This window comes from Canis aureus, chromosome X (assembly GCF_053574225.1).
Source record: "Canis aureus isolate CA01 chromosome X, VMU_Caureus_v.1.0, whole genome shotgun sequence".
NCBI lineage: Eukaryota > Metazoa > Chordata > Mammalia > Carnivora > Canidae > Canis > Canis aureus.
In genome coordinates this window covers 112,544,702-112,571,474 of record NC_135649.1, presented here as the reverse complement: position 1 = coordinate 112,571,474, position 26,773 = coordinate 112,544,702, and the positions used below count along the sequence as shown (strand labels likewise).

At 42.6% G+C, this 26,773-nt stretch overlaps 2 protein-coding genes and 1 long non-coding RNA gene across 6 annotated transcripts in view; 1 reads left to right on the top strand and 2 right to left on the bottom strand.

The window, feature by feature from the left end:
• Positions 1-2,281: 2,281 nt before the first annotated feature.
• LOC144308414 (uncharacterized) lies at positions 2,282-9,726 on the bottom strand. 2 transcript variants are annotated; one of them, XR_013374883.1, is made up of 2 exons: positions 7,513-9,726; positions 2,282-2,698 (listed from the first exon to the last, which is right to left on the bottom strand). XR_013374883.1 is itself a non-coding variant. In XM_077888853.1 (2 exons), exons 1-2 carry the CDS (start codon positions 8,556-8,558, stop codon positions 2,548-2,550), a joined length of 519 nt encoding a protein of 172 aa, XP_077744979.1. In that variant the 5' UTR covers positions 8,559-9,131; the 3' UTR covers positions 2,282-2,547. The 2 variants fall into 2 exon arrangements, 1 of the variants encoding a protein (XP_077744979.1); XM_077888853.1 differs by having other exon boundaries at positions 8,191-9,131.
• The window catches only part of CA5B (carbonic anhydrase 5B), a 133,051-nt gene continuing 114,877 nt past the window's right edge, over positions 8,600-26,773 (top strand). The window contains exons 1-2 of one of the 3 annotated variants that reach the window (XM_077888847.1): positions 8,600-8,776; positions 13,409-13,595. The gene's annotated coding sequence lies outside the window, so the exon portion shown is untranslated. Of the gene's footprint in view, positions 8,777-8,856; positions 9,293-13,408; positions 13,596-26,773 lie in introns of those variants that run through there. The other 2 variants (XM_077888852.1, XM_077888846.1) reach the window with 2 other exon arrangements.
• Positions 10,945-17,302, bottom strand: LOC144308417 (uncharacterized). Its single transcript, XR_013374886.1, has 2 exons — positions 16,987-17,302; positions 10,945-12,472 (listed from the first exon to the last, which is right to left on the bottom strand). It is a non-coding gene; the product is annotated as an uncharacterized LOC144308417 (long non-coding RNA).

The following is a 26,773-nucleotide window of genomic DNA, read 5'->3' as shown; positions in this document are numbered from 1 at the left end:
GAAGCTTCTCTCCTCTCCCTCATCTTGGTGGCAAGGGTACAGGGTCAGGAAAAGTTGGATTAGAGGGAGAGGTGGCCAAAACTTAGGCCCATCATTCTAGCAATTTCACTATCAGGTGAAGTGGGAATTTCCCAGAAGGGAGAGCTCACATAACTTACCCCTGAAAACGAAGTCAGACTAGATGAAATTATTTTGGGAAATTTTAGACTAGATAAAGTCCTCATGGGAAGCAAAAGCCAGTAGTTGGAAATTATAACAAAGCTAATTATTTGCATCAGGGAACAAAGCTATATTAGAAACAAATGTGATTCAGCCTCCTTCTAGCCTTAAACTTCATAAAAGTATCAAACATTTTTCTTGCTCTTAATCAGTTATGTGACTAGGATTGAAGACAGTAAAATGCTGAATTATAGTTAAGCCATTCTTTGACAAGCAAAGGAAGTCTCTTTCCTTTTGATTATGATTTCTCTCTCTTTTCAAAATACAATTAACCATTAAACAATTTATATGTGCCAGGCCCTCTATTAGTGCTTAATATGATTTTTAAAATTTGTCCTAACTAAAATATAATGAACATACATTATATGAATTTGAGTTGTATCAAAGAATGTTACATTTATATACGTTTATATACATTACAAATGCTCACCACAATAAGTGTAGTTGCCATCTGTCACCACACAGTTATTACCATTTTATTGACTACATTCCCTACGCTATCCTTTACTTCCTCTAGTCTATACTTTATTGATGTTTGTTGTCTTATTTGAAAAATGACAGAGAAAAAAAAAGACAGGAAAAAAGAGCAATAGAAGTTCTGTACAGGAAACACAGAGAAGCCCAAAGAGAAAAAATACAAAATATCCGTAATACCGCTGGTATGAATGACCAGTGGTAATACATCCTGAGAGCTGAAACACACCTGCCTCAGCCTTGGATCTTCTTGCCCGTTCTTGTGTGATGCTGTTGTTTTGTCTCATTGTAGCAGCACTGTCAGCATAGTAATGGCAGAATAACACAGACCCTTGTTTTCCTTACTCTAATGGGACTGCTGCTCTTCCACATGATCTGGTGGGTCACTTTAAACTTCATGTGTTGTGAGACAGAAAGTCTCCTATTATCTCTAGTTTACAAAAATCCTTTTTATCAAGAATTCATGTTGAATTTTATCAATTGCTCTTTCAGTGTCTATCAATATGATCCTAGAGATCTTATGATTTGGTGCATTTTACTAATAAATTCCTTTACATTGATCCAACCCTTAGATAAGCTCAGTTTGATAATTTTTAACATGCCTCTGGCCTTAACTGCTGTGTTTCCTTAGGTTTTTAAACCTATTTTTATAGAAGAATATCATTTAGGTTCCTTTTCAAGTTCTGATTCTTGAAGTTCATTTTTTTTCCTGGCCTTTATATTACCATCTTGAAAATGGTATACAAAGATTTCTAACATCGTCTATGTTTGCAAATACTTTAAAATGTAGAAGAAAATTGCAGAAGAAATGCAGAGTTGAAGAATCTGGATCATACATATTTGGGGGAAGAGTTCTTTCAAAACTGCTATTTCTTATATTGTCATTTACTGCAGGTTCTATGTTTCCGAGTCCATTTTGACTGTTCACAATTTCCAAGAAAATCATTATTTCATCAAGATTTTCCAGTATTCTCATGGACTTTATACAGTATTTCCCATCAAGTATCTACATTCATTGCTATATTCCCTTTGTATTTTCTAGTAGTCATATTAATTTTTTCTCATTTTCCATTATTCTTGCCAGAGGTTTGTCTAGTTTTGTTGCTTAACCAAAGAATAAGATCTAGACCTTAATTTTCAAGTCTTTTTTTTCTACTTTCTGAGTCATCAATCTTATTTTTATTTATTAAATCCTTATTCCTGTTGTCATTATGCTGGTTTTCTTGTTCTTCTTATAACTCCTGGGTTGACAAATAGGCTTATGTATATTTAGTCTTTCTCAGTTAATAATGAAAATATTTATGGCTATGATTTTTCCTTGGAGTATTGTTCTGGCCACCTGACATAAAAAATATAGATGTACAGTGAACTCATACTTATTTTCTAAGTAGCCTGTAATTATAACTTCAATTTTCCTATATCCTAATGTTTGCTTAGAAAAGTATTTGACAGTAGCAAAATTAATAGCAGCCGAAAATACAATGATGAAAAATATCAACTTTTATAATCCTGTCAGGTGACTAGAAAAAGTGTGACAATAAAATAAGACACTGTCAATGACTCAACTTAAAATATGAAAACTCAGGGATCCCTGGGAGCTCAGCAGTTTAGCGCCTGCCCTTCTCCCGGGGCATAATCCTGGAGTCCCAGGATCGAGTCCCACGTCAGGCTCCCTGCATGGAGCCTGCTTCTCCCTCTGCCTGTGCCTCTGCCTCTCTCTCTCTCTCTGTGCCTCTCATGAATAAATGAAATCTTTTTAAAAATATGAAAACTCTTGCAAGGTATGGGGTCACTTAGAACAGCTAAAACTTATCAAAGAGCTTGATAGCTCTATAAGATAGGTGGAACACAGAACTAGATACTACTTTTCTTACCTCTTAACATACTGGGGATTTCCTCCACTTTTAAAAGTCTTGCACAAACTTGCTCTTTATTTTCACACCGAATTTTAAGCATTAAACCTCCAGAGACTTCATACCAAACTTGCTTCATACAATGTTCATTTCTGCAATTTCACATATAGGAGGTTCAGAATTTATCAGTAACAGTGGTAACGATGACAAGTAAAGCAGTTTCAATCATTCTGAACATGTTACTATTTACTTCCAACAGAGTTTAGAGAACAAAGATAAAAAGTTGAGATTACTGTTGCCATGAGCAATACAAAAGGCACTGAGTCTCCTGAGACAGGAAAAAGAAATTGATTTCTCCGTGTTTTTTCATACTCTACAACACTACTGAAAAGCAGTTTCTCAGCACATAACTATTGATCTACTGCTCTGGAGGGTAAATTAAATATGAGATCACACAAAAAGAAAACACGTGTGTCACTCTTTTGATTCACGCAAGGTGCCTCTTAGAGTTCATCAGAGTTGTAAAAGCATGTGGGCATATGAATACTCCATTTACTTGCAATCAATCAATGTGTAGGTAGAACCAATGTTGCTTTTAAATTTTGACCCTGAAAAAAAATAAAATAAATTTTGACCCTGATTATTCCATTTCATTGTCACAAATATGTATTTTGTAAACCTGGAATACCTAAAACCAGTAAACTGTGAAATCATTTCAAATGTAACTTTACTCTGTATATTTTTACTGGATTTTGGGAAATGTATTTAGCTGTGACATAATAAAAATATAAAAAATCCTTTAATAGCTGAACCCATAAATTTTTTTAAAGATTTTATTTATTTATTTGAGAGAGAGAGAATACACATAAGTAGGGGGAGATGGAGAAGCATACTTCCTGCTGAACAGGGATCCCAGGACCCTGAGATCATGATCTGAGCTGACGGAGGCAGATGCTTAACCGACTGAGCCACCCAGGTACCCCCCCCCCAAATTTTTTATAACATAAAAGCTTGCACTTTTCAAACTAATGGTTCCATTCAATTTTGCACAATAGAATTTGTAGAATTTGGAATATGGCCCTTTATCATTTAAATTGGAATAAAATTGATAAACCATATAATAAACCATGTCAAGACGTTTGTAGTAATTAGTCTAATTTTCAATATAATTAGGAGGTAAGAAAATTATTTTATTCTTTTCAAATTGTCAGCATTAAGATGCTTGGGAAGATATATTTTTGTCTATAGTGAAAAATATTATATTTTAACTTTGTGGTTCTTAAAATTGGGGGGGTGGAAAGCTGTATTTTTTCCTCCAGAAGACATTTTGGTAATGTCTGGAGACATTTTCAGTTGTCATGAATTGGAGAGGGTTGTTACTGACATCTAGTGAGTAGAGGCCAGAGATATTGGTAAACATCTTGCAAATTTCAGAAACATTATTTAAGCCTTCATCTGGTAACTTTTCTCTCCCTGTATTAGAGTTTTTTTTTTTCTTTTTTTTTTTTTATGTTAGTCACAGAGAGAGCGAGAGAGAGAGACAGAGACACAGGCCAGGCCGAGGGAGAAGCAGGCTCCATGCACCGGGAGCCCGACGTGGGATTCGATCCCGGGTCTCCAGGATCGCGCCCTGGGCCAAAGGCAGGCGCCAAACCACTGCGCCACCCAGGGATCCCTGTATTAGAGTTTAATGGAAGTAACTCACAAAAGGAAAAACAAAAGCTATAAGGGAATCGTGTGTGTGTGTGTGTGTGTGTGTGTGTGTGTGTATGTAAAAATCAAACATACTTATGTTAACATCATTTGTTCCATATTCTGAAATTATTATTAAAATAAACTCATTTATCTTATTACTAAGATGGCTAATGATAATAAATGCCTGGTTGCTGGAGCACTGGGCACATATGGGCTGCCAATCCAACAGCTGATGCTTAGTAAGTATAGGCACATGTAAAACTCACTCTAATTGCATGCTGTTTCTACCTTCCACTGTCTTTCTTCTTCTGTCATTTACATTGAAGCCATTCCCACTTGAAATCTTCTCAGCACCCCAGGGCCTATGTCAGGGAATTCAAACTCTTTGGCCTCTAAGATCTGAATCCAATTTGGCTTTTCAGATGCACCTACACTCATGGCCCCTCCTCCATCCCTCTGACCTGCCAGTCCCTGCAAGTGAGACTCATCCCACCTCTGTCCTTTGTGTGTTTCCTTTCACACTGTTTCCAGTTCAATATGATGAACTTTCATTTTTTACCTTTAAACGTCTTATTGTTCCAGGTCTATCTCAAATATCACCTCCTTTGAGAAAACTTTCTTTTGTTGTTTTTGTTATTTGTTTTACATTTGTCTGATCCACTAACTTTTTATTCTCTCTCCTGAGTTCCCATAGCATTTTGTTCACATCTGTACATGCACCTATTGTCAACATGATTTACTTCTGTGTCTACAAATTTTAAGTTTCTGGAGAGCAAGGACTATATATGGTTTAATTTTGCATTTCTCAGGAATCCCTGGGTGGCTCAGTGGTTTAGCACCTGCCTTCAGCCCAGGGCATGATCTTGGAGTCGCGGGATTGAGTCCTGCAATGGGCTCCCTGCATGGAGCCTGCTTCTCCATCTGCCTGTGTCTCTGCCTCTCTCTCTCTCTTTCATGAATAAATAAAATCTTTAAAATTTTTTTTACATTTCTCATGGGCTGTATTTGATAACTTAACAGAACTGAATTTACTTATTTGAATCATAAACTAACATTTGAAGAAGCTCAAGAATGCAGATGTAAAAAATCATGAGGTACACTGCAAATTGTTTTCTTTCCTAGTCAGAGAAAAACAACTTCTAGTATCTGCTAAACAAGGAACAGTTGGCTTTGGAATATTTGTATCTCCACTTCCATACCTATGCCCTTCTTAAGATGAAAAGAAATCTGAAGCTACAGTATTTGGAAGGCTCATCAAATTTTGTAGGTTAATCAACAGCCATAACCATTATGAACTTAGTCTTTTTATTCAAGGGTAACATTTTTCTAGTTCAGAGAAAGTTAATCACTACTGTTTAGAAATAAAGATTAATTTAGACAAGCTGAGTGAGTGTAATTCTGCCTACTTTATATTCTTAAGAATTTAAAGGACAGTTTCTTAAATGGAATGCATGTGGGTTTGTGTGTCTCATCTTATGCATGAAGATCAACGCATTGAAATCAGTCTCAGGGGGCACCTGGGTGGCTCAGTCATGATCCTGGGGTCCTGGGATTGAGTTCCACATCAGGCTCCCCACGGGGAGCCTGCTTCTCCCTCTGCTTATGTCTCTGCCTCTCTGTCTCTCTCATGAATAAATAAATAAAATCTTAATAAACAAATAAATAAATAGTCTCAGGTAGTAAAAGCAAGATCTTATTGATATTTCTTCCTAGATCTAACTCTTTCCAATGTTGCTTGGGTGGCATATTAAGAGTTTTCTCATGGTTTAGGCACGTTATAATTTTTTCCAAAATTATTACAGCCATGCTCTATGGAGTAGTATTTTCCACCTTCTATTTTCCACCTTCCATTTGTCTTCCAGTTAGTGCCACCTAGTCACATTTAGCCCTCACTATGGGTACTTCCTTTGCCAACCTATATAGAAAGGTGGAGGGACCATTGGGCCATGTACCTTTCAGGTTAGATGCTCTCATTCTCATAACAGAATCTTGAGCTATCCTCATTCTAATTGATATACAAAGCATATGAATTAACCAACATGTCAAAATTTCTGCCCTTAAATTCTGACCAGCAACAATGATCCTGACCCTTTTACTGTCTGAAAATCGTCAATAGCTTATAGTAAGAAATGTTGTTTATGAGGACTGCCTAAAAGATATGCATGCAATACTTCTATCACAAGTCAAAGATGCCAGATAGGTTGTTGCAGCCACTCAACCATCCTGCCCATGACAGACATTGTTAATCTACTACAGAACTTGTTCCTTTTGATTGTGTACTCGGCCATAAAGCTTCCTAACAGTTATTTAGTCAGGTGACAAATTGAAACTTACTCGCCATCATGGGGAATAATGATCTAAATGTTGCCCTGAATAAAGCCATACCACTGAGGGCCTGTGATGTCAAATGAACAAAAAAGTTGGGACGGTTCATAGAATTGATTCAATACTTTGTGATGCTGGGCAACAGTTTACATTTAGGGGATCTACATAAAAATCTTTTTGGCATTTGTCTCCGAGTTAATTCCTAGTGCCATCATGATGAGGAATCAGGATTTCCCTTGGAAAATCAAGAAAACCTGCTTCTTAAAAAAACAAAACCAAGGGCAGCCCAGGTGGCTCAGCGGTTTAGCGCCGCCTGCAGCCCAGGGCCTGATCCTGGAGACTTGGGATCGAGTCCCACGTCGGGCTCCCTGCATGGAGCCTGCTTCTCCCTCTGCCTGTGTCTCTGCCTCCCCCCCTCTGTGTGTGTGTGTGTGTGTGTGTGTGTCTCATGAATAAATAAATAAAATCTTTAAAACAGAAAAAACAAAACCTGAGGGACCTGGAGGGCATTATGCTACGTGAAATAAGTCAGACAAATACGGTAAGATCTCACTAACATGTGAAATCTGAAAAACAAACAAAAACAGAAAACTGAACTTGTAACAAATTATTGGTTGCCAAAGGCAGGGAGTTGGGTGAGCAAAATGGGTAAAGGGGGTCAAAAGGTACAAACTTCCAGTTATAAGATAAGTAAATCATGCATGGGATGTAAAGTATAGAATGGTAACTATAATTAATAATACTGTACTGTATATTTGAAATTTGTCAAGAGTAAATCTTAAAAAGTTCTCATCACAGGAAAAAAATTTTAAACTATGATTGTGATGGATGCTAACTAGACTTACTGTGATCATTTCACAATATACACAAATACTAACTCATTACGCTGTATAATTGAAACTAATATAATGTTATACCTCAATTACAAAAAGAAAGCAGCACTTACCAAGGCCTTGTCCACTTATTCCAACCCCCTTACCACACCTTAACTTTCTCAATTCTTGTCTCATCCAAACCCAAGTTGGAAAACTTCAGCCTGTAAGTTCTTGAGGTTTGTGTTGTCACTGGAATTTAGTACTCCATAAATACGATGTAAATGAATGAATAACTGGGGACACCTGGGTGGCTCAGCTGTTGAGCATCAGTCTTTGGCTCAGGGCATGATTCCGGATTCTGGGGATCGAGTCCCGCTTCTGGCTCCCTGCGAGGAGCCTTCTTCTCCCTCAGCTTATCTCTGCCTTTCTCTGTCTCTCATGAATAAATAAAATCTTTTTAAAAATTGAATAACTGAATGGCTAATGGTAAGTGCCCTGCCTCCCGAAGTGCCCTATTTAGAGACTTCTGGACAGAAAAAAAAGTGGTAACCTTTTCCAATTTTTCTTGTGGACACAGGCTTATAAACGGAGGGAGTAAAGAAGATTAATCCTAGGGCAGGGATCTGCAAACACGGGTCTAAGTGTTGTGCTGTCTGGACAGACTCTAGCTAGCATGAGGGCAGCAGGTGCTCAGAAAAAGTCACCTGAAGGAAATGTCAGGAGGTAGGGTGTGGGTGTGCTTATGCCTAGCATTTAAGGCTGGTTGAAGCCTGGTAGGAACACAGTTCCAGTCAGTGCCTAGTTGTTACCTATTCGGTTTCTGCTCGTGAAGTTGTGGTTTGGAGCTGGGAGAAATATGAACAAAGTCTATTTTTAGACGAAGATCACAGATACAAAGGTCCGTTTCACTATAAACGCCACTGACGTCTAGCTCGAAGGCGTGGTCGGTTTTCTCCGGAAACACAAGGGCCCCGCCCGCTCTTGAGCAGCTTCTCGGGGCCGAGCTCCGCCAGCAGAGGGAGAGCAGGAGGCGCGGCCCGGTCGTAGCCGACGCAAACCCGGAGGTCCTGAGAACCCAGGGAGCGGCCGCGACTGATCGCCACAAATGCGCAGACGCTGCGGGGGCGCGGCCAATGTGGATCTTCGCGTCGTGCCGCGGGGCGCTGGGATTGGCCATGACGTAGGCCCGTGGAAAGCAGGGAAGGAACGTGACCCGGCGTGAGGGGCGGGGCCTGGACACCGTGGGAAAGAGCGTCTGCGACGGCCCAGTCGGGAAGGGCGTGGCCTAGGCATGGCCCAGGGGCGTAACCTGAAAAAGGTGGACTTAGTGCGTGAAAGGGGGGGGGCATGACCGCTTGTAAGGGCCTGACAGAGTTGGCCGAGACTGCGGAAGAGGTGAGCTCGAGCAAAGGGCAGAGGAATTACCAGACTGGAAAGGAGGAACGTGGGCACAAGGGGTTCAGAGGAATGAGCTTGATCCCAGGGATAACAAGGATGTGGAGAAGACCCGTGGAGAGGCGGGGCCCCGGAGTAGCGCCAGCTCGAAGCGGGGGTGGGTCCAGGCAGAAGGCAGAGGCGGGGCCAAGTTAGTGCGCAAGCGCGCGGCCGCAACTTCAGGCCCGGAGCAACAGCAGTAGCGGTGTAGCCAGGGCAGAGAACGGGTGCAGACCCAGGCTCTGGGTGCATGGAGAGCAGATTCTGGCTCCGACGCGGTGAGCGAGCCCAAGGACTTAAACTGCTTTGTCTGAGACCTGGGCCGGGGCGACGGGGACGTGGCATGACGTAATTAAGCGAGATGACGTACCCGGCGTGAGGGGCGTGGCGAATCGTAACCGGACGTAGCCAAGATGGCCGCGCGCATGAGTCTCCTCGGTGCAGAGCGGAGGGGTCCGCGGTCAGGGAAACTTTCGGGTAAGATCCGGCGGCGATTACAGCATAAGGAGTAGGGGGCACGCGTGGCCGTATTAGAGAGGACCGCCCTCTTCCCCTCACGACCATGCTCTGCGATGGGCCCTGAAGCTGCAACAGGCTGGCGGTTCCGCGAGGATGGCTGCAGTCCCCGCCGGGCTTCTCTGTAGAGCGGGGAGGAGGAAGCAGGAGATCGCTTTTTCCCTACTCTGACCCTGTTACTCCACTGTGAAGGTCGCCAAGCAGCTACATCCCCTTGGGAGCTTGTCCATTTAACGGTAGATCAGCTGTCCCAGACACTTTGGGAGGTGGGGGGTTGCAGTTCCAGAAACCCAGGCGCAGCAGCCTGGGACTCACTCACATCTGCATCTTTGCTCTCCCCCCCTTGGCCATGCCAAAAGCTATGGGCAGAGTCACAGCCACACCAGGGCAGGGGATCAGCTTAGCTCTGTCAGGTGGGCATATCTGAGTTTTCTCTACTCAGTTGTCTCCTTTTCCTTTTTGCCCTGCCCCAGATCTGGAGGGAAAGAACCCACAAAACATGAACGTTGTTGGTGGCTCTGCTTTTTTTGTAGCATGAGTTAAAAGCTACTGTGCTGAAGCTGTTGGAAACTCTTTGTTGTTGTTGTTGTTGTTGGAAACTCTTTATTATCAGTGTAATTCCTTCTCATTTAATTTTGCTGCGAAAGCTTGAGAAATGCAGGACGATAGTGAAGAATTCCAATAATTTGGGTGGAATTAATTTTCTGTCAGCCACTGAAAGCCACATTACTTTCTGCTTTCCCTTCGTCCTTTACTGCTAATCTGGCCATCTCCACTCTATTTAAAAGTCTTACCGGAATATGGAGAGAAGTCCAATATTTCTGGTGAGAAAAGCTGCCCCACAACCTGCCCCTGCAGGTCCCTGAGAACTGTCATTGTTCTCAGCCTGCTTTGGAGTTGACAATGAACCAAAGTTCACCACACCCACCCTCCTTTCTGGGTCTTAGTAAAGAGCTGCACTATTCTTGACTATTTGGGGAATGAAAATCTCTCTCTAGCCTCACGCTCTCTGCTGAGCACCAGAGCTGCCCTGGCAACTCTCCTAGATTTTTCCTCTTGCTGTCCCCTTGGACCTCAAATCCATAGAATTAGCAGGAAGACTGTCATCTTTCTTTCCCACTTGCTCCTTTTGCCAGCTTGTTCCTCTTCAGGCAGTCATCCTCATTCTACCACCAGCATCATCCAGCCATAAAGTCACGGGGCCTTCTTCAACAACTACTTCCCTTTTCATTCCCTCCAGGGATGCTGCTCGACATCCTACAGTGTATAGGACAGCCTCAACACGGAGTTACCTGGTCAAATGTCAATAATGTCAAGATTGAGAAACCCTGAGTTAGAGAAAAAAACCTTTACAGTGGCCTAGAAATCTATACAATCTGGCATGCATTACCTCTCCACCTTATCTCCTACTACCCTCCTCCTAGTACACTATTCCTGCCATGCTGGCCACCTTACTATCCCTTTGTATTTGCCAGACACGTCCCCACTTCAGTCTTTGCACAGGCAATTCCCTCTTCCTGGAGTATCCTTCCTGCTGATAGCCTTATTACTAAATCCTTCATTTCTTAAATCTTTAGCTCAATTTTCAATAAAGCCTCCTTTGAGCAGTTGACTTTATTTTATTTATTTTTAAAGATTTTATTTATTCATGAAAGAGACAGGCAGAAACACAGGCAGAGGGAGAAGCAGGTTCCCTGTGGAGAGCCCGATGCAGGACTGGATCCCGGACGCTGGAATCACACCGAGCCAAAGGCAGAAACTCAACCACTGAGCCACCCAGCCGTCCCTGAGCAGTTTATTTTAAATGCAACACTCCTTTCCCAGTGGCACTTCCAAATTTACTCTATCCTGCTCTACTTTTCCTTGAACGTAATTTAATTGTCTATATGGCTGACTTACGTATGTATTACGTTGCTATTTATTGTCTGCTCCCCCTACTGGAATGTAAGTTCCACAAGAGTAGAGCCTTTGTTTTATTCCTCTAATGATCCTAGAACAGTGTCTGGTATTTAATAGACCTTTGATTGATGACCTGGTGAATGAAAAGATAAAAGAATGATGGATTGAATGAAGGATGGTTAAAGGAATCTCCACTTGTTGAAGCGCTAACACCCAATCGAATGGTGCCAGGAGACGGAGGCTTTGTGACCATAATTAGGGTTATCAGGTCATCGTGCTACATGATAGGATTAGTGTCCTTAAAGAAAAGGGAGAGTCCAGAGCTTGCTGTGTATCATGTAAGGACTCGGTGAGAAGGTAGCTGTCTAGCAAGCTATGAAGTGGGTTCTCCCCGGGAACCAATTGGCCTGAACGTTGATCTTGGATTTCCAGCCCTTAGAACTGTGCAAAATAAGTAACTGTCTGTTGTTTAAGCCACTCAGTCTATGGCATTTTGGTAGAGCAGCCCAACTGGCTAACATACTTCAGTGTGTTCATTGGCAAAGTGATGTATACCATAGAGTGCGTGGAACCAGGTTGCAAGGCTAGCTGTTTATCACCCTTTACTTTGCAATAGTCCCGACACATGGCTTGTTGCTGGTCATAAAGGGTTCTGTCCGGAGCCCTCCTTTGTTCCTTTCAGGGCCATAATAGGAAGTAACTCTGCTTCCTGCTTTCAGTGGACACAGCTCAGGTGTGTTGTTTTTTTTTTTTTCCTTTCTCCTTGCGCTCGGGTATAGCCCTCTTTCCTCTAGATTGGAACTGGCAAGTTTGAGGCAGCAAAACAGGGGAGAAGAGCAGGTTCACAGTCAATTAATAGTGAGATACATGAAGAGAGGAGGATGAAATCAACTTTTCTGCCTTGCTCAGCATTGCTGGGGATCATAATGTGCTTTTTTTGTACCTTACGCTTTTCTCAGAAAGATGATATGCAGAAAAAAGTTCCGATCTGTAAATGACATGTGTGTTCAGTGCATCCTCAATTTCAGTTATGTGACTTTGGGCCCCCGCTTGCCTGCCACCACAGCCAGACAGTTGAGAGGTCTCTGGTAGGCCACAGGCAGAACCTGAGGAGTCCTGGATGGTTTTCCTTGCCATATGATGTGCATTTCAGGAGGCTCCAAGGGGGAGAAATGAATTGCACACGTGGAGGGTCCAGTTCGTGCCTTGTTCTGCTTTGCATCCCAGCCCCCAGCATGGTTCCTGGAACAAAGGAAATAGCAATCAGCGCAGAAGTACAAGCATTTATAGCAGAATTTCCATCCCTGTGAGACCAACTTAGGTTCATCTTTGGGTGTGTTCCCCCTGCAGGTCGGGGAGAACTTTGGGGGTCCTTCACGTCTGAGAGGTGGGGATGCGAGGCCCTCGTCTGAAACGGCAAGCATTTAAAAGTGTTTCAGAAGTATAAGTAACCCCACAACTGGGTGATGGTGGCCTCTAGGGAGAGCCCTTCCTACTGTCCAAGAACATGCTGGCCACCACTTCACAGTTTGCAGTCCTTGAAATCGGGATGCACATCTCCATCACCAAGGAAGTGTGCCCAGGTCACTGAGCGGCCATCATGTGCCAGGCCCTGTGTCCCCAAGAGATGCGGCTGCGGCAGAGACAGACACGGCCCTTACTGCCACGGGGCTGGGGTGCTGGGGAGGTGGCGTCACAATGTACGTTCCTGAGGAGGTGTTCAACTGCAAGAAGCACCGTGAGGGAGGTGAAGAGGGCGCTGGGCTGAGCCCGTGGTCAGGGGAGGTTCTAGGAAGTGATGCTGGAGCGGAACACCTGAGGAGAGAGGAGGAACTAACCAGGTGCAGATGGAGGACAAGTGGTCCAGGGAAGGAGGAGCATCTGCACAAGCCCTTAGGCTGGAGGGAGCTTCGGGAGAGGGAAGAAACAGTCCATGTGGCTGCTGTGTAGGCAGGAGTGGGAAGTGGACATCACAGCTAAAGAGACTATCCTCCTGGAGTTGACCAGTGAGTTTCAGGAAGAGGAGTAGATTACCGACTCATTCCCCCCTCAGCCCGCCCTCCTCCCTCCCCCAACCGTGTGTACTCATAGTCTGAATGTTGTCCTGCTTAGAGGTTTCCACTTGATGGCCAGTCTCAGTTGTTTACAGCTTTTCCTCTTCTGTCCTCCTGCTTCTAGGTTATTAGGTTCCTGCAAGTTATTTGGGGCCCAATCAAGATTTCAAGCTAAACATGGCAGTGATGAGTAGCCTGAGGGCCATTCTTCAAGCCTCTCCATGCAAGTCACTTTGGAGAAGATTCCAGATCCCCACGTTCATGCCAGGAAGGCCCTGCAGCTGCACGTAACGAAACCTGGAACCAAGCCTGTGAGTACACTGCTGCCTTAAAGAGAGTGAGAGGTTGGGGCACCTGAGTGATATAGTCCATTAAGTGTCCGACTTGGTTTCAGCTCAAGTCATGATCTCAGGGTCGTGAGATTGAGCCCCACCTCAAGCTCCAGGCTCAGCTTGGAGTCTGCTTGAGATTCTCTCTCCTTCTCCCTTTGCCCCTTCATCCCCCCTTCTCTGTTCATCCATGGTCACTCACTCACTCTCTCAAATAAATTTTTGTTTTTTTAAAAAAAATTATTTATTTATTCATGAGAGATACAGAGAGAGAGAGAGGCAGAGACACAGGCAGAGAGAGAAGCAGGCTCCATGCAGGGAGCCTGATGTGAGACTCGATCCTGGGTCTCCAGGATCACGCCCAGGGCTGAAGGCAGTGCTAAACTGCTGAGCCACCTGGGCTGCCCTCAAATAAATCTTTGAAAAGAGAGTGAGAGGCTTGCTGTTGCATGATAGTCACGTGTCCTGTGTTTATCTGTATAGTGTCAGTGGCATTCCAGAGTGGGATTGTGTACCTTCAGAACCATGAGAATAACTATTTGTTTCTCTATTTGTCTTCTAAAATAAACGTGGAAAATTCTTTTTCCCCAGGTTTATTGGCATATAATTGCCACATAACCTCATGTGAGTCGAAGGTGTGCAATGTGCTGATTTGATACACATATATTGCAAAATGATTACCATTAAAAGATGTGGAAAGTCGTTTTCTTGACAAAGTTTACCATGTGAAAATGATGTCATGCAGAAATAGGATGAGACGTATTCCAGTTTCAAATAGCTTGGAACCTGTTCTGTATTTTTTTTTAAAGATTTTTTTTAATTTATTTATTCATAGAGACAGAGAGAGAGAGAGAGGCAGAGACAGAGACACAGGCAGAGGGAGAAGCAGGCTCCATGCAGGGAGCCCGACGTGGGACTCGATCCAGGGTCTCCAGGATCACGCCCTGGGCTGCAGGCGGCGCCAAACCACTGCGCCACCGGGGCTGCCCCTGTTCTGTATTGTTCTTGTTAGCAACAGTCTTCTTACAAACATTGATCCACAGACTGCGAATTATTTCTGAGAGTCTTAATGTTCTGGAAGTTGCATGTTAATGTTTGTAAGCAGGTCAGTAGCTTCACAATCTGAAATATTCTTTCTCAAGTCACAAATTGCAGAGTTCATTCTGGTTGACCAGCTTACCCAAATGGGCTCTGCCATAAACACAGCATATTAATCAAGGCAGCAGATGGTCTTTCCTGAAACCTCTTGTATCTCATCCCCCTCCTGAAATACCGGTTCCCTGCTGTGTCCCTGTGGTGCAGGGATTGTCCACCGAGGTTCTACTGACATGGGGGATGGGTCATTCTGTGTTGTTGTGGGTGCAGTGTGCACTGTAGGTGTTAAATGACATTCTAAATATCCACTGAGGAACAAAATAACCCTGGTAAAGAACCAACGAGATTGTAGGAGGAGGATAGCGTATGTGTTAGTGGAGAGAGGAGTTAAAGAAAAGGCTAGGAATATTTTATATATTTCCCACTTTTCTCCATGAGTTAACAGAGTTTCAAATGTTGGCTTGCTTCAAAATTTCAGGTTCTTAACTTTTCCTCCTTAGATTTCTTTTCTTTAACCCTATATTACGCATAAGAAAATGAATTCATTAGTAATGCTAATCTGGTTAAGTTCATGGCCTTAAAGCTGCTTCATAAATATATTTTTATTTTAGGTTTATTTTGTTTTCTCCAACATTGACTCTGTTCTCATTAGAATAAACTGACTGGAGTCATACGTTTCTGGTTGCTAGGGGTGGCTTCCTACCAGTAGACTCACATATTACTCTAATGGCTTATTCCCAACATTTACATTTGCGGTCTGAAGCTTAAATTGAGGGAAAAAAAATGATAGTATTTGTCTAGTTACTAATATTTTGTGTTTGTGTGGGAGTTTTTCTTGATTTTTGTTTGTTTTTATTTACAAAGAGATGAAATTTGAAGGTATAAAATTCAATATGCTAATGACTTCAAAATAGTTTGCTTCTTTTAGTATTGACAGACCCAAAAAGTAGTGGCTTGGGAGTTGTGGAGGCTTCCCTTGATTGATTTCCCACCTCAGATGAAATGTTCTTATTTATTTATTTATTTATTTATTTATTTATTTATTTTTAAGATTTTATGTATATATTCATGAGAGATAGAGAGAGAGAGGCAGAGACACAGGCAGAGGGAGAAGCTGGCTCCATGCAGGGAGCCTGACATGGGACTGGATCCTGAGTCTCCAGGATCAGGCCCTGGGCTGAAGGTGGCGCTAAACCGCTGAGCCATCCAGGCTGCCTGAAATGTTCTTATTTGTAAGTTACTAAGAAAAAGCATGTGACAATCATGATTTGATTTTACTTTTTGGAATGATGCACCAGCCCTCCTCCCTGTTTTCACTGGGGGGAATTTTATGGTTTCTGCTGCCCTGAGCCACTGAGTATGTCCTGTTCCTAAATCCCAGACCTTCTGCCTTTCAGTTGTAAGGACAATATGTATTGTGTCTGGCAACTTAACAGCCCACTGTTGCTGGATATAAAGGGTTCTGCCCAGAGCCCTCCTTTGTTCCTTTCAGGGCCGTAATAGGAAGTAACCAGAAGGCCCATTGCACACTTGCGACCAAGAACAACCCAAGATCGCTGAGGGTTAGAAAGGATAACATGGAAAGCCCTTTGCTAGTACCTGCCACACAGTGAGGACTGTGTTGGCAGGTTACTTCTGGTACTATGATTATCATCATCACCGTCTTTATCATCATTATCGACTCAGTGCCTCCCTCAGATATTTGGCCATTTTTAAAATGGGGGTAAGCAGAATGAGGAGTAAAGGAAAGAGGAAGATATGGCAAATTCAGAAAGCAGCATTTCACTAGAGCCTGTCTATGTCTGCGCTTCACCTTCACACTCTGCTCCCCACCTCCCAGGGAATCGTTGTCTGTCAACTCAGATTGCTGTTCGCTGTTATCTCAAGTAGCAGACAGTAAACATTGACAGTCCTGCATCTATTACCCAATATGCAGATAAAATCAATTTCACTTAGTATATCATCTAGTGAAATTTAGTTTCATTGTCACAGGAAAAAAATGTTAGAGATCTTCAAGCATAGGAAAATAAATTTAATAATGTTAATTTTTAATTTAATGAAACATAAAGAGTATCAACTAGAATGGAAATGGTACAGATTTGTTGTTATTCCAGTGATTCTTCATGATCTCCTTACTTTTAGAAGGAAAAGAAACATTTTTTTAGAATAACATGGAATAGAATGGCACTATATAAAATCTAGCCACGGGACCCATGTGTGTATTTTCATGTAAATGTAAATTTATTATAATTTATGGCCACATATTGCTAGCACTTACCATATTGAAACTTTCCATCAGGGGATCCCTGGGTGGCGCAGCGGTTTGGCGCCTGCCTTTGGCCCCGGGCGTGATCCTGGAGACCCGGGATCGAATCCCACGTCGGGCTCCCTGCATGGAGCCTGCTTCTCCCTCTGCCTGTGTCTCTGCCTCTCTCTGTCTCTCTCTGTGTGACTATCATGAATAAATAAATAAAATCTTTAAAAAAAAAAAAGAAGAAACTTTCCATCATCAGAGAAAGTTCTATTTGATAGGACTGGTCTGTATCATAACTGTATTAGTAAAATGTTCTATTATTTCTCCTATTAAACCTTGATGAACACAAAGCCTGGACAACAGTATTAAAAAGCTTGTTTTACAATGTCTTAACAGAAAGTTTTATTAATCCCTAGATAAAACAAGCTGGGATACCCCGACTGTGTTGTCTTCTATTAACTTTTGAATAATCCTGAGAAACAATGGACTGGTTAAGAGCCCCTTGAAATTATGTTAATGGCCTCAGGGGTGTCAGCAGCTATAAGGAGTGTTATAACACTGAGCCTCAGGAACTGTGGGCTTTAGTCTCCTGTGCTGAGAACTGCATGTGTATGCTGCACTTGCCTGGGCTCAGCATCAGAATGTCTTTTATAGCTCTCATGCTCTGAGAAGACAATTTGTGATCTTTCTTAGCAATATCCTGTGGGAGGAAGCTGTCCCTGTGAATCCTATCACTGTGCCCAGCCCTAGCTAGGCCTACTAGGGATCTTAAATTACATGAGGAAATCGCACATCTCAAGAAAAAGGACAGTAACAGGGCAAGACACAGGAGAAAAAGCCAGTGAGGTTGTCCAATAGATAAATAATGTGAGCCACCAATACGAGCCATATGGGCGATTCTATATTTTCCAATAACCATATTTAAAAAGGAACAAATAGTATGTCAGTAAAACTGAAGGAAAAACAAATAAATGTGTTCAATTATGAAATTCTATACAGGAAATATATAGATGAAATATAGTATACAGACAAAATTAATTTTACTGATATATTTAACTTAGTATATCCAAAATATTATCACTTTAACGTATAATTGATATAAAAATCATCAAAATAGTTTACATTCTTTATTTTGTACTAAGTCTTCAAAGCCCAATGGGTATTTTACATTTATAGCATATCTCATTTTGAATGACCAAGGGGAATAGCATGGCAAGACCAGAGTTTGGGAAGAATGAAGAGAAAGGAAATTTAGGTGGCTAAGATGGGTTCCTCAGAGGAAAACCTTGGCACTGGACACAAATTAGGATTTGACATACAGACTTTAAAATAGGAATAGCATGGGACATCTGGGTGGCTCAGTGGTTGGGTGGCTGCCTTTGACTCAGGTCATGATCCTGGGATCTGGGATCGAGTCCCACATCAGGCTTCTGCGAAGAGCCTACTTCTCCCTCTGCTTGTGTCTCTGCCTCTCTCTCTCTCTCTCTTCTCTCTCTCTCTCTCTCTCATTGTCTCTCATAAATAAATAAATAAATAAATCTTAAAAAAAAAAACAGGAACAATATGATAAAGGTGGTAATTTAGGAAAATGGTCCGATGGTAAAACCTAGTAGAGGGTATTGAGACCAAAGGACATGGTATGAAGTCTAGAGTGTAGGGGCCTGACCTGGGCTGCTGGTCATGGACAAGGCAAGGAAGAGATAAGCATGAAAGATCCTTTTTTTTTTTTTTTTTTTTAGCATGAAAGATCCTTAAAGAAAATGTAATGTGATCATTAGGGTAAGAGGAATAAAGATGATAGAAGACTGGAACCTTCTCAACAATGCTCTTTATCTTACATGTTTAGTGAACAAGCATTGATTAAAAAAAAAAACCACTTCATTTCTTCTTGGGGTTGATACAACACTGGGAGAGGCAGATAATAAGCATGCATGCATATGATAATTACACCTGTGTAATAAATGTTTTGAAGGAAAAGATCAGAATGTTATGACTTAAAAAAAGAGAGGGGTTCATATAATAGGATAATCAAAAAGGTGAGGAGGTGACACTTTTACTGAAGAGGTGATAAGCCAATAATAGGAGCCAGCCCTGAGCTGAATGAGTGGAAATTAATTTCTGAGGAGGAGGAACAGGAATTGAGGGGCTAAGGCAGGAATGTGCTCTTTCTACGTTTCAAGAGTTGAAAGAGGGACAATCTTGAGGCTGGAGACATAGGGTGATACAAACACAAAATAAATCAAAACCAGGACTACTCCTATTAATAAGAACTAGAACCAAGCACATTTTCACTATGGAACCGACAAGGATTTTGTTACTCATTAGCAGTATATTAATGACACCTTCCTAACGACAGTGTAGCTCTGCTTACTGAAACCATGGTTGATAAGATCACCATTCCTGTTTATTTTCCTCCATGAGAGAAGAACCTGAAAATGAAATGAAGACACTATTAATCAGAACACTCAATCCTCTTCCTATTTTGAGGAAAAGTGTAAGCAACTGTAAATTTCAATCTGTATTTTGTTAATGTGGAGGAAGATGATGGGAGTATTGGAGAGGAAATTTTTCTTTTACTCTTCAAAGTTTTCACTGGACTAAATTAAATTGACATGAGAGAGATCAACAAGAGAAAAAAAAAACCCAAAGTTTAATTACATGCACACAGAGACCCAGTAGTAAAATTGTCATCCAAAGAAATGACCAGGTCCCTGGGTGGCTCAGCGGTTTGGCGCCTGCCTTCGGCTCAGGGCATGATCCTGGAGTCCCGGGATTGAGTCCCGCATCGGACTCCTGGCATGGAGTCTGCTTCTCCCTCTGCCTGTGTCTCTACCTCTCTGTATATGTGTGTGTGTGGTCTTTCATGAATAAATAAATAAAATCTTTAAAAAACAAACAAAGAAATGACCAAAGTGGACAGTATTTATACTGTTTTGACAAAGAAACAATAACTCTGTGGGGAATTTGCAGGACAAAGAAAACGTATTATTGAGGATCTTCAATTAGTAAGGAATTCTAAACAGAATTTGGGCTGGAGTAGTAAATTAGTAAAAGGAGCAAAGGTTGTCTATACAATCTTCTCAGCTCTGAATTTCCTGTCTCTGGTGATAAGGTTTGTCTCTTTACCTCCTGGTGTGGGAAAGGTACCTTCCACAGGGGAGATTTATTTCCTGCTTTTTGGAGGCAAAGGGGGGTTCCAAGTGTTCTTGCACTGGCTGTTTCTTAAGTAACTGTGGTTTGAAATAATATGCCAAGGTGGCACATTTTGGGGTGGCCTGCCCTTAGCTCCCACAGGAGGAAAGAACAAAAATGTGAATGTATCTCTCACAACAGTTTATCTTGCAAAACAAACCCCTTGGGAAAGGCTGGCTTTGCTAAGGTGACAGCCACCAAGGGGGGGATGGGGGGATGGGGTCTGGATTCCCAAAGGAGGAAGTGATGGGGGCGAGAAAACCTTCCAGAAGCTGCTGAACTTATAAACCAAAGGGCATAAATTGATAGGAGCATTACAGTCCTAACAGAGCAACAAAGGAATAGGCCCAGTTTGGGGGGGGGCCAGTGTTTGCCTGGGTGAGAATAGGCATTTCTGGGCATTTCCTGAATGCAGTGTGAGGGACAAGTCAAAGCGAAAGGAGAGATCATCTTGGGGATCTGCTTGTTAGTTTCCTTCTTGCCTAGTCTTTACAGGAGACCCTCGTGAATTGGTTTTGAAGAGTGAATTCTCAAACCCTCAGCCACAGTCTGAGTGTCTTACAGGGGATGGAGTTGCAAGGTCTCTTTGTGCCAGGCACCTTGAAAACTCAATCGGGGCTGTTTACTTGTGTTAGAAGGTGGGAGAGGGATAGTAAAGCTTCCCCCAACCTGAGAAGGCACTTCGAGACCAGAATACAAAGCAAGCCACTCTGTACAGTTTACACAGAGTTTTATTCAGAGTAACTTACTGCAAGGTATCAAGCTGGTGACAATCCAGCGAGACACAGCTAGCTATTTGCAAAGTCTGGACCTTGGTCCACAGATTTTATAGAGTGAGGAGACTCCCAGGGGGCACTGTAGTGAGGGCAGAGGATTCACATGCATTTCAAAGGGTTGGCACACACCTAATTTTACAGCTAACATTTAACCTTGTGACACCATCTGTGTGTCAGGGAAGGGAAAGAGACTGTGTCATCTCTGACAGATTCGTGAGAGGCTGAAGCAAACCTCACATTCTGGCCTTGGCTCTTCTAAGGTATGAATATTAATTTCCAAGGGATCCATAACACATAGCCCGTGACAGGTCAGGCGACAAGATGGAGGGCAAAGATGGAAATAAATCGTTAAAAAAAAAAATGCCCTAAGTTTGCAGAGACCATGGTTTCTCAACTTCATTGATGTTTGGGGTCCTGTAATTCTGTGCATTTTAAGATGTTTAGCTGCATGCCTGGCGTTTATCCACTAGATGTCAGCAGCACTCTTCCAGTTGTGACAATCAAAACTATCTCTAGATAGTGCCAAATGTCTTCTGGGGGCAGCGTTGCTCCCTTCTGTTGAGAACCACTGGTCTACTGTCAGGAGAGCCCTCTCTATCTCATTTTTGCCCTACCCCCCCCCCCAAAAAAAAAAAACCCATACGGCTAGGATTTTGAATTTTAGATTTTAGCAGCTACCCAAGCAAAACAAATCCCTCCTTTGTAAAGGTAAACTAGAGGCAAGTTTCTGGGTTTTGGGTGGGGTTTTTTTTTGTTTGTTTGTTTTTTGTTTTTTATGAAAAAAGGGGTCTCTGTGAACCTGCCATACAGAGTGGGTTGGCTGAGTAGCAGCTGCCTTATCACTTTCTCAGATTCTTACTCTCCTTAGCAGTGGAGTGAGGTACAGAGTGTCGTTGGTAGTGATTTATCTCGAAGCATATTTCTTCTGGTTTTCCTGTTGGTCTTGGTTTTGCCCATCTGTGGTGCTCCTAAGGGGCAGAGAACAGGGGCACCCCAAATTACGCATGTAGTTCTATCCATCATGCATGGATGTCTCAACAGCTCTATGTGCATTACAGGTAATCCACTGAGATTTATCCAGGACTTACTATGAAGACCCGGTGCTTGACCCTCTGTAGGAAAATCAGGACAATTCCGTGTGTACACCTTAACCTGTAGTGGAGTCAGGAGGTCTCCTAGTCAGTTGCAGACCCAACAGGAAGAAGTAAACCTTGCACGAGGACAGTACTTCAGCTACTAATCCACTGTCTCAGCCTGAGGAAGGAAGACTGCCCCTTCTTCCCCAGCAAGAGCTCAGCCAGTGAGAAACAGTTACAACTCAGGCCGTGAATGAGAAGCCAGGGGGATCCCTGGGTGGCTTAGCGGTTTAGCGCCTGCCATTGGCGCAGGGCATGATCCTGGAGTCCCGAGATCGAGTCCCATGTCGAGATCGAGTCCCATGTTGGGCTCCCTGCATGGAGCCTGCTTCTCCCTCTGCCTGTGTCTTTGCCCCCCCCCCCGTGTCTCTCATGAATAAATAAATAAAATCTTTTTTTTATAAATTTATTTTTTATTGGCGCTCAATTTGCCAACATATAGAATAACACCCAGTGCTCATCCCGTCAAGTGCCCACCTCAGTGCCCGTCACCCAGTCACCCCCACCCCCCGCCCACCTCCCCTTCCACCACCCCTAGTTCGTTTCCCAGAGTTAGGAGTCTTTCATATTCTGTCTCCCTTTCTGATATTTCCCACTCATTTTTTCTCCTTTCCCCTTTATTCCCTTTCACTATTTTTTATATTCCCCAAATGAATGAGACCATATAATGTTTGTCCTTCTCCAATTGACTTATTTCACTCAGCATAATACCCTCCAGTTCCATCCACGTCGAAGCAAATGGTGGGTATTTGTCGTTTCTAATGGCTGAGGAATATTCCATTATGTATATAGACCACATCTTCTTTATCCATTCATCTTTCGATGGACACCGAGGCTCCTTCCACAGTTTGGCTATTGTGGACATTGTTGCTATAAACATCGGGGTGCAGGTGTCCCGGTGTTTCACTGCATCTGTATCTTTGGGGTAAATCCCCAGCAGTGCAATTGCTGGGTTGTAGGGCAGATCTATTTTTAACTCTTTGAGGAACCTCCACATAGTTTTCCAGAGTGGCTGCACCAGTTCACATTCCCACCAACAGTGCAGGAGGGTTCCCCTTTCTCCACATCCTCTCCAACATAAATAAATAAAATCTTAAAAAAAAAAAAAAAAGAAGAAGCCACTATATTTCCAGCTCCCAGATTCCTCCAGTGGACTTTTTGTTTCTAAAGGCCTTCCTACCTTCCTCCTTCACTCTGTAAAGGAGCAGCCCTCTCCTTTGCTCTCTGGACTTGTCTGTGGTTTTACCATAGCTTGCTTGTTCCAGATTGTAATGCTTTGCTATTCACCCCCAACCCCCTAAAAGACTTTTTTTTTTTTTTTTTGGTGGTAAAATGAGTGGCAGTGTTATTCCTAAGGTAAGCATATGTCAAACTAAGAAGAAATCACTCCTTCCCCCCCCCCCCCGATTCATCAGTACCTTCCTTCATTTTTCCAAAACGCTAGAGTGTTGCCCTCATCTCAGTCGGAAGCCTATAATAATATAATACAATAATTGGATAAATCCAGAAATCTTCAAAATTGCAAGCTAAATTACAGACGCATGCCACGCAAGCCTTTATTTCTCCTAGCCAAGCAATGAAAAACATAGAGTGCTTCGGTGAACACTTGCTTTCCAAAACTTCTTCCTCCTCTTCCCCCATGGCCTTTGTTGAAAAGAAATCCACGAGGGAAAATTGCATGGCTCTGTATTTGCATGTAAACCTGGTTTGGTGGGTGGGGCTCAGAAAATTATTGGGAAAGAAAAGAGCCTCATTGGAGACCACGCTCCTTCCCCACGGTGCTCATCTGCACGCGTCCTACTGTTGGCACGTCCTACTGTTGGCATGACGCCTGGCAGCGCTTGGTTTAGGTGAGCCGAGGGGGTGGGCCGAGCTGCCTGCGCTGACGACGCAGCAGGCTGCCCCTGTGCCCAGTGCTCCCTGAGCGGCCTTGGTCCATGCCATCGGCCCCCACGTGGCTGATCCCTCAGGCTTCGATTCCATCAGCCTCGGCAGCCCCCACGACTGGCATCACCCGCTGTGTGATCCCGTATAGCGGACGTCTTGACCATAAGCCCCGATGTGCTTTTCTCCTAGTGCACCTGCTCTGGGAGAGCATGGACCTGGTCCCGGTGGGCAAGCACCAGTCGCCCATCAACATCCAGTGGAGGGACAGCGTCTTTGATCCTGCCTTAAAACCGCTCACTGATCCTGGAGACCCAGGATTGAGTCCCACGTTGGGCTCCCTATAATGGAGCCTGCTTCTCCCTCTGCCTGTGTCTCTGCCTCTCTCTGTGTGTCTCTCATGAATAAATAAATAAAATCTTAAAAAAAAAAAAAAAAACGCTCACCATCTCTTACGACCTGACCACCTGCCTCCATGTCTGGAATAACAGGTACTCTTTCCTCATGGAATTTGAAGATTCTACAGGTAAATCAGGTGAGAGCCAGACGGTGGTCTTGTCTGGAGTTGAAGGGACAGTTTCGGGTCAGCATCAGCACAGGCCACACCACACCGCCTCCATAGGAACGTGGACCTCTTTGAGCAGTGGCATGGGATGCATTGCACTTAGCTTTTCGTTCTTCAGTGTGGTAAAATACACAGAACGTGGAATTTATCATCTTAACCATTTGCAAGCATTCAGTTCAGTGGTGTTAAGTACAGTCACACTGTCATGCAACCAGCACTGCCATTTGTCTCTATTACTTTCCATTTTCCAAAACGAAACCCTATTACTTAAACAATAATTCCCCTTTTTCCCCTTCCCTCAGCTTCTGGCTGTGACCGTTTCACCGTTTTACTTTCTGTCTCTGTATTTGACTACTGGATACCTCACATAAGTGGAATTGCACAGTATTTGCCTTTTTATGACAGGCTGATTTCACTGAGCATAATGTCAACAGGGTTCACCTGTGTTATAGCAGGTGTCAGAATTTCCTTCTTTTATTTTTTAAGATTTTTTAAAATTTATTTATTCATGAGAGACACGGAGAGACAGACAGAGACATAGGCAGAGGAGAAGCAGGCTCCCTGTAGGGAGCCTGATGGTGGGACTCAATCCCAGGACCCCAGGATCACAACCTGAGCCAAAGGCAGACGCTCAACCACTGAGCCACCCAGGTGCCCCAGAATTTCCTTCCTTTTAAAGATTGAATAATATTCCATTGCATGGATGGACCACATTTCGTTTATCCATTCACTATCTATGTATACTTGAGTTGTAGCCACCTTTTGGCTATTGTGAACAATGCTGCTATGAACATTGAGTGTACAAAATATCTTCCAAAATGTTCTTTCCATTGATATGTACCCCAAAGTGAAATTGCTGCATCACCATTAGAGTTTTTTGAGTGTATGAACCATGTCCCTTTTCATTTTCGTGCATGTTTCCTTCTGGTATGAGTGGTATTTTCTATTTATAGATGGATAGGTAGGTAAATATAGATAGATTCTATATTTAAATTTTTATTTAAAATTTTATATTTGAATTTATTTTTTTGAAATTTTACATATATATTTATTGTTCATTTGAATTACTTTCATTTGAAATTTGTTTTCTGTGCGTGTTGAATGTGTGCTAACCTTCCTCTGCTTGTTGACATTACAAATAGCTCCTATATTAAATAGTAATACTGTTTAGCCAGATTTTAAATGATAAGATTGCAATGCAGAGCAAAAGCAGAGTCAAACAAGAAAAAGACACTTTACATTTTTAGTCAGCTAATAACATGTATGTATTTTGTCAATTAGTGATTTATTTATTCATTCTGTATTGACTGCGTGCCAGCCATGTACCAGGCATTGCAGCAGGTGCCAGGAATGCTAAGTAGATTCTTGACCTCCCAGCATTCAAAGTCTAGTGAGAGATGCATGCATGAAATTAGAGTTATAAAGCAAGTGTGATTGAGAAAGGGTTTTTAAAAGTGCTGTGGCACCACAGAGGAGGGGATGATGTAGATTGCCCAGAGGAGTCTATGATTTCACCCAAGGAGAGGTGTCAATGCAGAATGAACCTTTTAGAATTTCTTTAAAAAAAAAAAAAAAAGGAGTTTTATTCCAGCCCAAGTGAGGACAGCTGCCCAGGAAACACCACCTTCACAAAGAGGATAGTGCTTCTCTAAAGGATCATTTGATGAAGGGTTATATACATTTTATATATGTAAGTTATAACATTTTTAAAAAGTTACAAATGATCGATGTTTCAGGAGGTTGCAGCCCTTAAATTTCTAGTATATGCAGAGCTGTATGACTTTAATAACCAGGAGAGGACCAGGGAAGTTCTTGCTTCCTCTTATCTGTTGTGCTCAGAATGCACCCTTTTGGCTATTTTATTTAACAAAGCAGATATACATTGTGTGCTCAGGGCAGAAAGAGAGCTCATACTCTGAGGGTTTGCTGAGTCATTTTGACCTTGGTAAATGTTAAAGGAGAGCTTCCCTGGGCGCCCAGGAGCAGGGCCCACAAATATTAAAAGTTGAGAATTTCCTTTATCTGGGGACATTTATCTCGAGTATTGAAGGATGTGTCGGAGTTTGTCAAGAGGATTAATCAGAAGAGCATTGGAGACTGAGGGAAAATCATGTGCAAAAGCAGATGTTCAGAAAATGGCCAAAAACGAAGTGGCCGGAATGCAGACTGTGCATTTTAGGGAGAGACAGGAAGAAGAATGATGATCATTGAAGCTTGGGGGGTAGATGGGAGATAGGTTCATCAGTACTGGTTATTTT

Coding starts and splice junctions, on each gene's coding strand:
- LOC144308414 (XM_077888853.1), bottom strand. CDS start 8,558: ATGGCCAATCCCAGCGCCCCGCGGCACGACGCGAAGATCCACATTGGC. Junction 2,699..8,190: donor CACGAGCAGAAACCGAATAG/GTAACAACTAGG, acceptor GTGAAATTGCAG/AAATGAACATTGTATGAAGC.